The sequence below is a fragment of the Solenopsis invicta genome, chromosome 3 (genome assembly GCF_016802725.1).
Source record: "Solenopsis invicta isolate M01_SB chromosome 3, UNIL_Sinv_3.0, whole genome shotgun sequence".
NCBI classification, from domain to species: Eukaryota; Metazoa; Arthropoda; class Insecta; order Hymenoptera; family Formicidae; genus Solenopsis; species Solenopsis invicta.
In genome coordinates, this window is record NC_052666.1 from 19,585,862 (window position 1) to 19,600,261 (window position 14,400).

Sequence of the window (14,400 nt, forward strand, 5' to 3'; positions counted from 1 at the left end):
CTTTAAATACGATGGAAATATATTATCGATAGTTGTCCGATAAAAACAAGCAAATTTATCTGCGAATTAATTTTTTATCTATTAAAATAAGAAATTGACAATTCATATTTTACATATGACATAAAGCTTGACTAGTTTTGGCTTATTTTCATTAAATTGATAAACTCTTGCATGAAATAATTTTAGAAAATATTGTTTATTTTCATATAATACAATTATATGAAACGGTATATTAATTATTTGGGAATATTAATATATTAATGTATTCTCTTGAACAAGCATTTTGTGACGCTTGTTACATTCGAGACGAGATAAAAAGATTAATGATCTTTTACATTTAACGACCTATGGTCCGATTGGTTATAATACTTGTGATATTTTCTTGACGAATGCCTGGTGAATACTCGCAAGAGAAGTATTCGGCTTACCCTAGCCTTGTTATGTCTATCTTTCGCGAGAAGAAGTCGCTGGTAAACGAACGACTCGATGCGGTCGTCTTTCGTCGTGACACAATGGAAATCCCGAGCGGTAACGCGATTTCCTGCATTCCATTCATCGTCCTTTTCCTCAGCAATGTAGTTCGTTCGTGCATTACTTGCCCGTCCTCAACCCTCAAACGAGAATAATATCCTCCCGCGCCATCATGGCGGCGAGCCTTTGTCTCTTTGCAGCATCAGCGGCAACGACGGCCGAGTCTTTCCTTCTCACGAAGGCTGCCTTCCTCATTATTTACGGAAGCGCGAGTTCCTCCTCTCCTTAACGGTTGCTGGTAATAAGATGCACTTCTTTAAAAGATTCGCCTGCCTAGAAGCGACAAATTGCATTCGCCCAGCGGCTTCGCCTCCTCGGGGTCAGGCTACCGCTTCTAGCTCCTATTAGAAGAAAACTCGGGACGGTATGTGAACGTGGTTAGCTAGAACAAATGTTAATCGAATGCAGAAAAACATCTTACCCACAAGCCGCGTGGCTCCACTTTAACGAGTTTCAAATAACGAAATGATTTTTGATCTTCTCCTATCCTCTAACTTTCTTTTCTTCTTTTCAATAGATATCAATGTTTGCGATTGGTTCACTATTACATATAATACGAATTACGTTATGTTATTTTATACAATGTATATTTTTTTATACAAGTTGATACAATTAAAATTACAGCCATCTCACTATAATCAAAAATGTAATATTTTTATAATGATTCTTCAAAAAGTTATACGATATGTGAACAGTTGCTTACGTATTGTTTTATTAGTTACTAGAGACTGATTTAAATCAGTCTCTATTATTAGATCGAATCGAGCACCGTTGAATCGAGAAAGAGCATAGAGAGTAAATGATAACCGCTCTTGCCAGAAATCCTCTCGTACGTAGTTTCCTCGAAACTTTAGAATGTAGCCTGTGGAGCTCACGCCGACGACACGCGATTTCGCATCCGATCTCTCATACTGGTACTTCATCTCGTCGGAAGAGTGGCCGCGATGAACGTGGTTGGGTCGGAGCGACCGTTAAGCGGATCGACCGATCGATGGGGCCGGTTTAAACCACGAATCGCTCTGTGGTTGCCTCTCCGACCACCGGTTCAGTCCAAGTGTCCTCCCGCGCGTATTCTCTCTCACTAGGGTTCCCCCTTAACGAAGTATCAATGTTACCACCCGCGGGATTACGTATTCAGGGCCCGGTGTTGGCCGGTGTACATTGACTGCGGCGTTCCAGGCTGCAGTCGCGAGCCAAATGGAGACGACCGAGAACACCATCGTGTACAGACGAGGTGCGGCCAAAGATCGTGGCGAAGGGAGGAAGTGGAGGCGAATTGGTAAAGAGAGTGGTAGCCAGAAAGGCCAGGAGTAATGATGTTTGTTTAGCTCTCAAGGAGAGGGTCCGCTTCGGGGGTGGAAGATACGGGTTTTGGCACGGGGATACTGGTAGAGGGACGTGAAAGGCCGTACTCATGGTCGTTGAGCTCTCTCGTCGAGACTCTCTCCGCAGCCTCAACCTCCTTCTTCGTCTCACTTTCTCTTTATCTATTTCTCTTCTCTCTCTCTCTCTCTCTCTCTCTCTCTGTCTTATCCCTATCTAACCATCTGCCGTTTCTCTGCCGCCTCTCCGTCACTCCGGCAGCTCTTCTCATCTTTCTCCCTAGTCCCGGTCCTCGCCTCGTAAATTGAAACTCCCGTGTGTTGGCGTCCGTGCATCTGGAGCTCCTTAGGAGTTAAGCTACGCAAATTAGATTTTCTGCTTAGGAACCAGAAGTACGACTCCCTCTTTCCCTTGGCGCCTCGCCCCTTTTCATCTTCCGGCTCCTGCGAGACCTCCGCGAGACCTCCGTGCGCAAACGTTCATCCTACCTCTTGAATATATACGGCCGTCACCTCTACACGCGTCTCAAATCTTTACGTTTGCGTCACTTCTGGCTCTTCTTTTTTTTTAATTCCCTTTTCCGTAGTTTTCACGTTTTCTTATCTGCGCCCCTGCTTTTGCGTCGCCCTCCCTCTTCCTTATCTCCTCCCCTGCCGGTCTGCTTCACGTCTTCGGTCAATATTACCCGCGACGCGTCAGGAACATCTTAATACCTTTTTCTTTAATCTGGGATTTACTCTCGATAGTGCAAGCGACGCAAAGTTTTTCTATCTATGGCCCGGAAATTTCTTCTGTCATGTTGGAGGGTACTTCTCGTTTTCTCGAGAACGTTCGTTATGTACGCCAGTTCCTTCATGAAATGGAATTTGTTGCCTGTTTGCTGGATCCCAGCAAATGTTTGCCGACAGACTGTACCGTTTAAGCTATACGTGAGTCGTCATAGCAACCATGGCTCATGGTTAAATAGTATCGCTTCGCATGAGTGCCTGCGAGAATTCCGCAGGAAGTTCGTATTCCGCCAGATGTCAACAAGTTTCATTTTTTTTTTTTTGCTTCGAAAAGCCAGCGACTCTGTTTACGCCATTTCCGCATTTTTTATATTTAAATAATACCTCAGTATATTGATGATAAAAATGATTGCGAGTTTTTTGTAATTTTAATTTTTCATATATTTACGTTTTATTCGATGTTACCAAAAAAAAAAAAATTGAATCGTGTATTATCTTTCGACTTTATATGTGACTGCGTGACGGCTTCAAATAACGTGACAATCGACACTTCCCTTCTTTCTTTCGTTAAGCAGACGCAGTTTTTCAAAAGAAATTCCGCCATTCAGGGAAACGATGGCATTCTTTCGACAGACTTCGGATTCGGCTTTCCTCGTCTCATCGGAATTACCGGCGATTCATATACCCCTCGTGCCGGTCGAACGATTGGAAATAACAGCGAAACGAGAGGCGGAAAAGACTTTTCCGATAATGGAGGCCCGGAATCGTGCCATCGCACGTTTTCCGTGTCGTCACGTGGCGCGGCGGCTGTCGCAGGTGCATTGGAAATTAATTTCGGCTTAATGCCGCGGCGCCGGCACCGCGAATCCTTCGACGTGACGACGAATTCCCGATGCCCTCGAGACGTGATATTCCGAATCTCGTCCGCGGGATTCCTCGAGCAGACCATTAGAGCGAGTTTAGCCACGTCGCAGCCGTTCTCTATCTCTCGCATTATTGATCCCATTTGCGAAGTATCATCTGATCCATACGCCTCGTTTTCTGTATTTTCTTTCTACCGAGACTACCGAGATTCGTTTCATAGAAAAATAATATCTCTATCAGATCAATTTTATGATAGAGTTAGCTAAAGCATTTATGATAAATTCAGTTAAACTCATTAACTGATTTAACAATTATACTATTTATAATAAATAAACGATTCACTAATATTAGTTAAACAATTATATTATAATTGTATCGATTTCTTAATTTGTTTTAAAGTTTATAAAAATCTCTCGGATATTATTTTGCAGAATAATATTAATATTATATTTATTTGAGCGTTTTAATTATGTTGCTTTTGGTGTTGTCTCGGTGATATCGCTTCATTACGTTATGCATGGCATTTCAAGGGACAGAGGCAAGGCCCGTGACGAAAGACGCAGTACAAATTTATTGGAAATGTTAATCGTTCCTGTCGTTCATGGACCCGCGGAATTCGCACGATTTTCCACGACGGCGAACTCGTCGCCCATTTGAACGAGGCATTGGATTTTCGGCTGGAACACTGGCCGCATTCAATTCCTCGGCCTTTGGCTTCCTGAAATAGTTCCTGAAATAGTGCGCGACCCGGAGGCGCGTATAATAAACCTAATTCCACATACTTAACGGGCATACCATCTCTGGGACTGGCTGCGCACGATGTGGTTGGTGTTAAATCCACGAGTAATTTCTACGTACTGCCGTGATACCGGCGATCTCTTATTCTTTAGTGGGACAGACGATAATGGCATCATTTGTCAGGGAAGCATTAACGGCCACGAAATCTTCGTTATCGTTGCTCCATTTCGATACTTTGCGGCAAGAATAGTCAATTTAATTCTCCGACAAAAAAAATAAAGAATATCTTTCATGTTACATCTTTATTATTGGTTGTTTGAATAACTGGACTCAATCTTCAAAGATTTAGAGTGATTGTAAAATCCTTTTTAAATTTGTACAACTTTTTTCTCGTATACGCAGAATGATATTAAAAAGAATAAGCGAAAGAATTTTTATTTTAGTTTTATATATATATATATATATTTATTGCGATTATCTCTCAATATGTTTATTGTCACTTTTATTACACCTAACCAAAATTCTATTTTTAATACTTTTTACATATTAATTCTATAAATTATTTTTATGTACAAAACGTAAATTGTACAAAATTAAGGTTTTATACGGACCTTACGGATTAGCTATGTATTTCGCTTTTGTAATACAATTTATTACGAAATTGTATAATACATAATGGAACAAATATGAAATACTTTTGTTTGAAATGCGACGACTGTCGTATGAAGAACGTGACTGTCGCTGTTCGTTACGGAAATTGCAAAATTATTCTCACCGCTGATGCTGGGCAATAATCGTGCCACGGTAAGCTCACGAATACGAGGGAGATCTCCGTTTATGCGTCGCACGATAGCCATTTGGCATCTAATGTTTGTCGTAACGTCCACGTTTAACGGTCACGCATGTTAATTGAAAATCATGGCCACGCATCAATTTGTCCTGTAATTTTAAAGCAAAGTTCTCGCGACTCGTTACGCGTCGCTAATATATTTGACGAAAAAAAAAAGATTGCGTCGGATGTGTGTACAATGAGGTTTCCGCTACACCGTGGTAATCGAGAGAGATGTATTCGGTGGCAGGCGTAATGTAATTGCTCGTGGCCGCGATTTGACAGACGCCATGTGTAATTTTCATCAACATCGCCGCTTTAACGAAGATTGTTTCTCTCTGTTGCAGGTCTGCGGGAAGGTGTTCAACAACGCATCGGCGCTCACGAAGCACAAACTGACGCACAGCGACGAGAGGAAATACGTGTGCACGATGTGCGGCAAGGCGTTCAAACGGCAGGACCATCTGTGAGTACAGATTCACTTAGAGTATTTTACCATCAGAGAATCTCAGCGTACTTGCGAGCACGTCAAATTTACGAAATAAACTCTCAATTAGTAGCCGTAAGATTAGTAATTTAGTTTTCTGACAGCAGAAAATTAATTGGGCTGCGACGTTATTTCGAGAGTCCACGTATTGGGCTAACAAATCGTACTCGGCTAAGTATTTTGCATTTTCAGCAGACATGGGCAGCAAAATTGAGAAAAGGGCGCATTTGTTTTTAGTAATTCGCAATAGCGCTGTTATTGTTGCTTGGATCTTGTTAGAAGGTAGTTCTTCGACTTTTAAGTTAGTTTCACGTTTCTACGCGCCGTTACTGACAAAACAGATCTATTCGCCTTTTCACGTTTCCTCCCCCTTCCGCCCTCTTTAAGCGTCATAGGGCGTATTACGGATTCCCCATGCTATAAAACAAGAACGAGAACACTCGAGCCAGAGCTTAAAGGAAAACGCTCGTGCTCGCGGCACTGAGCCGTTCATTATGTTCATCAAAGCTTCTCAACGCTCCACTTCGGCAATAGTGTACGCAGGTATATCGTTCGCGTGCGAGTGTGCGTTATACGTATGTGTATGCACGTGTAGATGTATCTCTCCGCGTTCTCTTCTTTGCTGGTGCGCTCGTAAGAAGCCTTCTAAGCTGCCCCGGAGTGCCTTCTTAAGGCCGGTAGTTGGAGAAATTTCTACGCGTAGGTATGCCGAAGTAATCCCTTAGATATTTCCCTTACGTAATGCCCGATTGTCCGGGTATTGGATGGGAGAGCTCGCGGAGCTTGTATCGGCACGTACGGGTATTAGAACTCTCTTGAATTTATAGCGGTAATAGTTGTTGCTGGAAAAAGCTCGTTCGGAGGTACGTTTTTCTTTATGCCGAATTATACTTTATCTTCATTGCACAATATATATTAAATGGGAGCTATAAGAAAAGCGACTAAGAATAATTGGAACAAAAACATTTGCACTCTGATATTTATCGCCGTCGCACAAAACATATTATCTCGATTATCATATTCACGCGCATCGAATAACTCAGTGTCTAGTTTAATTACTTTTTTTTTGTGTATAAAAATCGACTGTCTAAGGTTAGCTAAATTACAATTTAATTTAAATTGAACAATGCGTAAGTAAAAGTGTGATGGAATGCATTTAAATGGAAAACGCCACGATTTAGGATTTTTGCTTCGGAAGCTTCGTGAGACACGCGGGCGAGGAAAATAGACAGGCGCGATATAGGAATCAAGAACACAAGGGGCGGCGCACAAAAGCGAGTGATGGAGGCGAGCCATAGCGACTAAGGATTCAATTCTTGCCGGGAACGGGCAAAGGAATAACGCGGAATCAATAGAGGTCGGTCTCGCGACTCCGCTCGGCTTCGTCGTTGTAGTGTTGTCCGTCCAGCGCGGGTCGAATGCCTTGGCTAGGTTGAACTCGTTGTATTTTCTCGAAAGACGGATCCTCAAATCCTCCAACCTCTCCCCTGTATTCTCCTCCTGTGCTTCCCCTATGCCCCCGCTTCGCTCGGGATCCTCCACGGCCGGCGGGGTCCATTCTGCGGGGACAGTATTTTTCTTTTCTTTACTGCTTCCTCAATGTCTTCTCTCGTTCTATTTCCTCAAACTCGAGCGACTCGTCGCGTTCAATGCGACCCGGCGGAAGGGTGCGAGGAATTACTTACGTTTCATTGCGAACATTGGATTTGTGGCTCCTCTAAGCGGAGCTGCTTGCGGTGGCCTTTCTCTCTCTCTCTCTCTCTTTCTCTCTTTCTTCCATTCCTTTCGTTCCGCCGATAAATGATAATAGCATTCAATCTGCCTAGAAGATCGTAAAGGTAAGACATTTCCATCGGCTTTAACTAATCTTATTGCTGCCTTAAGTTTGATGTCTCAATTTATTTTCACTGTTCGGCCACTGTTCTATGAACAGATTGCAATGAATTCATGATTGACAGTACCGAACTTTTGTTATCGCAGTTTATCTCGTTTATCGGTGATACCGAAGCGTGCGTTGTTTTGTTTACCATATCCACTCTTCTTATAACCCAGAGAGATTTTTCTTTGTTTATTTGCAGCGAAAGTTAAACGTTTGTTTGTATCCATTTCATCGAACGCCGCGCTTCCCTTCCTCGACACTGCTGGGATCCGTATATTCCCAGATGCGAGTAAACGAACCGCGCGATACTATCTCATGCGCGAAATCGCGAGGTCTTTACCCCAGTTCCTGTTTTTCGCCGGAAGCTGCCGCTTCGTCTCCGTTCCAAGTACCGCGTACGCGATCGAGAGAATACGCGCGCTCCGGAATTTCTTCATTCTTTGGAAAACAGGCTGGCTCTTTCGCTGGATTTGCATCTCCAATGTGGAAAAGATAACGCTTAGCTTCTCCGATAAAGCACGTATTGGCAATTTAGCGTAACCACAATATTGCATGACCACGATATTCCGTCTTGAGGCTTCATATATATCATATTACGGTCGCGGCGGCGAAGGAAGGAACAATAATAGGCAGCCCGAGCAATAATAGTGCCACGGGCGAAGATTTTACGGAGGAGAAAGAAGAGATCTTTCAGCTCCATTCCCCGTTTGAATGGACTTTCAAACTTAATTGAGAACGGGAAAAAGTCGGTACGAAGTCTCGCCGTGCTTCATTCTCTTCTCGAAGAATTGGCAGACCTGTGCAAGTACAGTTTCCATCGCCTCTCACCTTCTTTGTCCGGTCAGGTCCCCCATTGTAGTTCTTTTGTAGAATAACCGTTACCTACAATTTTTCTAAATCTCAATGCACATATGTACATCCGCAACGTTATTGTTTCAAATAAACAAAATAATTTACGTTTGTAACGCACATTATAGCAAATATTAATTTTTTTAATGGAATATGTTTAAGGGATTCGTTTTATGATTAGCGAAATTTAGTTTGATACACGCGAAGATTTCTAAAGTTTTCAATTTTATAGAGTTTGATAGAGTTGATACTGTCGAAGACAAAACAAAGAGGAGGAAAATAGTATACGTCTCTGATTTCGAAATCGATAGATTTCTGATTAGATTGATAAACTTTACCACTTCTTAGATTTTTTATTGACTCATTGGATTTTATTAGACACGCTCGTCTTATTATCCTAGAAACTCAACATAATTACGTATACTTTAGATTTTACTGTTTCAAAATGAAAAAGAAATTTTGAACAGTCTCTTTTGATAATACAGCTTTCGAAAATATATGCTAATACGTAATATAATAATGTCAAGGAAACATTTGCGAATGTCGTAATGGATCTTCGGACTTAACCGAAAGACAAAGGATATAGACGCTTTGTCGCTGCTATATCGTGCTCCCCGAAAAAAACTAACTGACTCCCAGAACGATAGCTTCGTCGATTTCTTCAGTATCGAACAAGACACCATTGTACGTTTCTCGGTGTATCTCTGTTATCGAAGTAAATCCACGTAGTCCCTTTGCTGAGTCGGAGCGCCGCCGCGCGAAATAAGGAACGGAAGCGCTTACACCTCGAGAGGAATTCTCTTCGAGAGCTTTTCTTCGAACGCGGAGATATATATACCGACCGCTTCTTCCTCGCCCGAAAGGGATTTGAGAGGACACTGGAGCTAAAGGGAGGAGCGACAACGTGAGCAGCGGAAGAGGAGAGCTGGCCCTTCCAGAGAAACAAAGGCCTCCCGTTTGCTTGTAGCACCGTCGAGAGTTTTATTTTTCAGAACGCGTTCGATATTTCGATAATTGCTGCCTTGTGACCCTCGTCGAGGAGTTACTAGTATTTAACTTCTGCAGAAAGACAACGAGGTAAAATTAATAGATTTTCTCCTTCTCTTCTTCAATCTTCAAAATTTCTGAACTGAAAGTATGCATATTTTACATAAAAATGTATAAAATATATTATGATTTATGAAATAAATATACAGCGCGTGCTAGAATAATTAATTGATTCAATAATTAGAAATTAACAATAATCAGTCTCTAATTTTGAGTAATGAGAGTAAAAGAAGGAAACGTAAAGAAAAGATAAGTAGGCTTTTTTTGTTAATAGTCTCGTTAGACTATCGAGATTCAGGCGGAACTAATCGAGAGTTGTTAGTGCTGATTTAATCGCCTGTTCTTTCAGGCAAAATTCTGCGCGTACTCATCGACGCCACCCTTTGCGAGATCCAATTAAAGTTTTGTAGAAATTCTCATTGTCGACCGAGCGCAGGCTCATAACAATTAATAATTTCCTTTTCATCGTCATATCGCCAAGTTATGACACAAGACGATGAACTCGCGAACGAAATGTGAATTTCACTGATTTTGAATAATGAAACTGCTGCTAAAATCTCGCGCTTTCAAAGCGGCAGTTTATTCTTGATTATTTTTATAACCACATTGTTACTGCTGCAACGATGAAATATTTGTAGTCCGATATTAATTAAATAAAAACACGACAGCGAGACAATAACTGCGTAACTATGCGTAAACCCCGAAATGAATGTTGTTATGACTATCGTATTATTATTTGTTATCCGGGTCGCTGAGTCTCTAAACAATTAAACTACTTTGTAAATTAAATGTAGCTATCGAATTCAGTTTACGCATTTGTTTAATCTTCCATGCGTTAAAAATTTAAGTTTTTTTTTTACACTGATTTAGGTTCTCTATGTGCACTAATTAAATAACTATTTTAATAAAACTTGATCAGCGGGAGCGACCGTTCAGATAAAAGCTAAGAGTGGAGTCTACATTCGCGTTTTTCTCGCTTTCTTCCCCTCCTCCCCTCTCCCTCTCTCTTCTCTTTCGAAAAACGAAAAGGAAGAATGATACACGTGCGGTCGACACGTCCCAGGTGTTCCTGATTATCTGCGGGAAGGGAAAACGTTGGGTGCTCGGAACGGGTCACCTTAAAAGTTCGACAAATTAGCTTTTACAAATTAAACCCTCCCCATGGTCCCAACTTTACCGGCGGAATTTAAGGGAATCCGTTCGTATATCGATAGACTATAAAACTTCGCCGGATAGGAGTGGCCCCGCGTCTGCCGGAGAATTTACTGGAAACGATATCCCTTCCATCGTGGTCGCCGTATCCGTACGACTTCTTTTCGCAATCCACTGCGGGTGATTCTACCGCGAAGGATCCGACGAAGGATGTCCACTCGGGATCTCGTTAAAGTTTCAGCGAACAGGAGTCGGCTCTTTGAACACAATGAAAAAACGTACACTAGATAACGTGTACTATCGATTTCATGTACTGTCGAAGTATTACTATTTAACTTTAATTTGTAATTAATCTTGGAGTTCAGTGGTCGAATCAACCATATGCATAGAACATAGTTTTATTATATAACCGATAAAAGCGTATACTCTCTAAATCTCGTAGAAACGTCACTGAAAAGAGTGAAAATTGAGCTTGCGCAATTTTCGAGTGATTTTTCACTCTACGAGACTTTGAGGATATATTTTGAAACTTTTGCTCTTCGCATTACATTTTGAGTGTCGTAAATAAGAGGATGAAGATCGTATCAATTACGGTTTATGTGTTTCAATCGAGACACTGCACATCGTTCTGCTTATCGGACCTGCTAATCGACCATCTCGCGATTGCGGCCATCAACGGTGAAATCGAGTCGCGTCAATGGGGGGTCGTGGATTTTATCGCGAACGCGATCGCGTAATCTGGCATCGTGAAATCGCGCAACTTGTTGCATGCCGGACACACCCTCGGAACTTCACGCCTTTTCCTAGCGCTCGTCGGTAATGTGGAGAGAATGGCCAGGTCTCATTTTCAGAACGTGATAGAGAAGAGGAATCCTTTCGCGAGCGACACTCTGTACGCTCGCGCGTTTTGCGCCCTTGATGTCAGCCGGAGTATCAGGCAAATGGAGTGGATAAGTCTTTAGGCGAACTGGCGGGGTGTAAGGGCGACACACTGGGGATGAGTTTAGATGTTCCTCCTAGATAAGACAGGGGGAATCGTGCCCGGCGGTATATGGGATTTCCGTGCCGGAGTAGATCGCCGATATAGATAGGCGGTATAATCGGGCCGACATAATTTCGGGCAGGCACTAAAGAGCAGGTGTACGATCAGATTTCCGTGCCCATCGAGCAACCGCAAGCACTATATAGCGTGTCGCCCGAGACGTTCTTATGATTAATGCTGGATGCGAGAGGAATTCGAATAGGAGCCCGTGGGATATTCCAGCCTCGGTGATATTTCCTGACCGAAATGTTACAGTCGATTTATATTCCGGTTGAAATGCCAGCAGGTGATTCTCCGTCGGAGAAGGTTCTCTCGAAAAAGTTACATCCCGGAACAAAATTAGAGCTGTAACAAATGGATAACCGTAACCGTGTTAGAAAATTATTTTTACCGCAAGTTTTACTAATTATTAACTTTGAGTTTTTACGTAAGAGGGAAAATAATGAAAATAAATCTTGTAATTCTCTCAAGTAAGAACTAACGTTTTCTCAATTTTATTTTCACGAAATATTTGATATATATTTCTTTCTTTACGATGGAATTGAAAATGTTTTAGTAAGAGCAACGAGTTTGCTGTTTACAAACGTAAATAGTATGACGAATCTGTTCTTTTGGAACTAACGAACAAATATTTTGATTGCAGGAATGGACACATGTTGACACATCGAAATAAGAAGCCGTACGAGTGCAAGGCCGAAGGATGTGGCAAGTCTTACTGTGACGCGAGGAGCCTGAGGAGGCACACGGAGAATCATCATGCAGGCAGCAAAATCAACGAAAGCATTAGCCCTAGCAGTCCAACGACTGGGCCTCACACGCCTAACACCCCCGGAAGCAATCCCAGCACACCAAGCACACCTGGTGCAACCTCCACGACGAATGGTCACGGGCATGCGGCCTTGAAGCAGCTTCTCGCCACCGAACCCGCGCAAACGCAACAGCAAAAGGTAAGTCATCGTCGCATTCTTCCCGCCATTTCTTCGACTAAATTTTGAGCCAAAATAAACGCATTTTATCTATAATTTAATTTATTTACTTATATACATTGAGAAAAAAATGTTTGCAATTACCATCATTTAACTATTATTTATAGTTATTTTTTGTGCCTATTATATATATATATATATTTATATTTGTTTTAACCATGCAATTTATAGCTGTTACTATATAAATAGTATGCAAATATTAATAAAGTACTTACATTGATTAGAGTTACGATTGCATTTACTATATGTAAATGTTGATTTTATTTTTATCACCATTTTTATATTTATTATCTTAAGTGCAACTTACCTTAGAATAATTTTAAATTATCATAATAAAATTTTTTGTTATACTTGATATAGCTATAAGTATTATTTCTAACATTATAGCAGTAACAACTAGAGAATGGAGTGTTTCTAACTGCAATTATTTTATCAGGTAATTGTAGTTAAAAATTCCAAACATTTTTCTCTCAGTGTACATAAAATATGAGAATTCTGATTTTGCTTAGAACGCAATTATTGCAATTATAGTTACACTACGTAGTTACTACCACTAAGCTGGTGAGCTTACAGACAAATCGAGATGACCAATCGATTCTTAATTTGTTTCACACGACACGACACGAAACGAGGGATTTGAGTCTCACGTTTCCTTATTGTTTCTGTCGATCCGTCGATCCTCGCTGCGCTGCCCGTGCTGTATATTTCACGATTGAATTTTCTCGAAATTGGTCTGGAATTGCTGCGCCCGAGATGGGTTTAAGGGCTTACAGGGCGAACCTTTCAAAGAGTCGGTCAGCGTGCGTCCGACGCGAATCCGCAAAGATGTAAGAGGATTAGGTGGCTTTTCCGCGATTGCCGAGTATGTCGCACGATCCGTAACTAAAACGCCATTAATTTCTGTATCGTCTTTATCATTCAATTTGTCAATTCCCCCGATCCCCTTTACCGGATTTGTTCCATTCGCGTATTGAGCTTGTATGATGGTTCGTAATTAAGATGAAACGCGTACGTCTCCGGCATAGAGACCGCAAAATGGAATCTTCAAAATGAAGATGATAATTTCTACTCACGTAGAATCGTTAATTAGAATTTGAGTCCACAAGTGGGCCAAGTTGTTGAGCGATATAGAGCGGAAAATTTCGATTTTCTTCGAAAGGGCACGTTCACGCTTTTATCTTCTCACTCCTCGGATTTAATTTTATAGCTTACTAGCTTTTGGTAACTTTTATTACCCACAATGATCCCGTCTACCGAATGTAATGCACGGCGATAACGAACTTCAGATTACTATCTCGCCAATTATTACAATCATTACTCGGACCTCGCGATAGTTTAACTTCTTTGCAACTCTGATGAACTTAATTTTCGTTGGCCGCAAGGTTAAGTGGATTTCCTTTTGGAACTGATATAAATTATATCCAGAAAGCCTCTTTAAAAGTAGCTATTTTGCATCACCGAACAAATTATTTCTCGTTAATGAAGGAAATGCGTTTCAACGGGAAGTAACTTCGTAAATTATATTAGTAGTTTGTCTTTCTCTTTCTCTCTCTCTCTCTCTCTCTCTCTCTCTCTCTCTCTCTATCTATCTCTCTCTCTCTCTCTCTCTCTCTCTCTCTCTTTCCCCCCTCTATTTAAAATGTCACGTATTTTCTGACTCCGGATATTTTTTGTAAATTGTACATCACATTTCGAACTATTTGTAATAGTTATAATTTCACATTGATCACTGGCATTCTGTATTCTCCTATTTTTTCGACGACGGGATGCGGCATTTTCGGACGGTGTCGACTGTCCGAAATCAGTCTTTGGGACGTGGTAAAGGAACGCAGAGAGACGACTGTTCCGGCATCACGTCCGTAAACGTCACATCAGCAGTGTCGCGTCGCCATGGCTTTTAAACGTTACCGAAAGAAAGTCGTTAGTTCCAATTCTGGCTGTCGCA

The 14,400-nt window shown here is 41.5% G+C and overlaps 1 protein-coding gene across 4 annotated transcripts in view; it reads left to right on the plus strand.

Moving 5' to 3' along the window:
- Positions 1-14,400, plus strand: part of LOC105203576 — a 340,742-nt gene that overhangs the window by 236,058 nt on the left and 90,284 nt on the right. For all 4 annotated transcript variants that reach the window (XM_039447253.1, XM_039447256.1, XM_039447254.1 and 1 more), the window contains 2 exons: positions 5,361-5,479; positions 12,113-12,416. In XM_039447253.1, the coding sequence (XP_039303187.1) occupies positions 5,361-5,479; positions 12,113-12,416 (423 nt within the window). The remainder of the gene's footprint in view (positions 1-5,360; positions 5,480-12,112; positions 12,417-14,400) is intronic.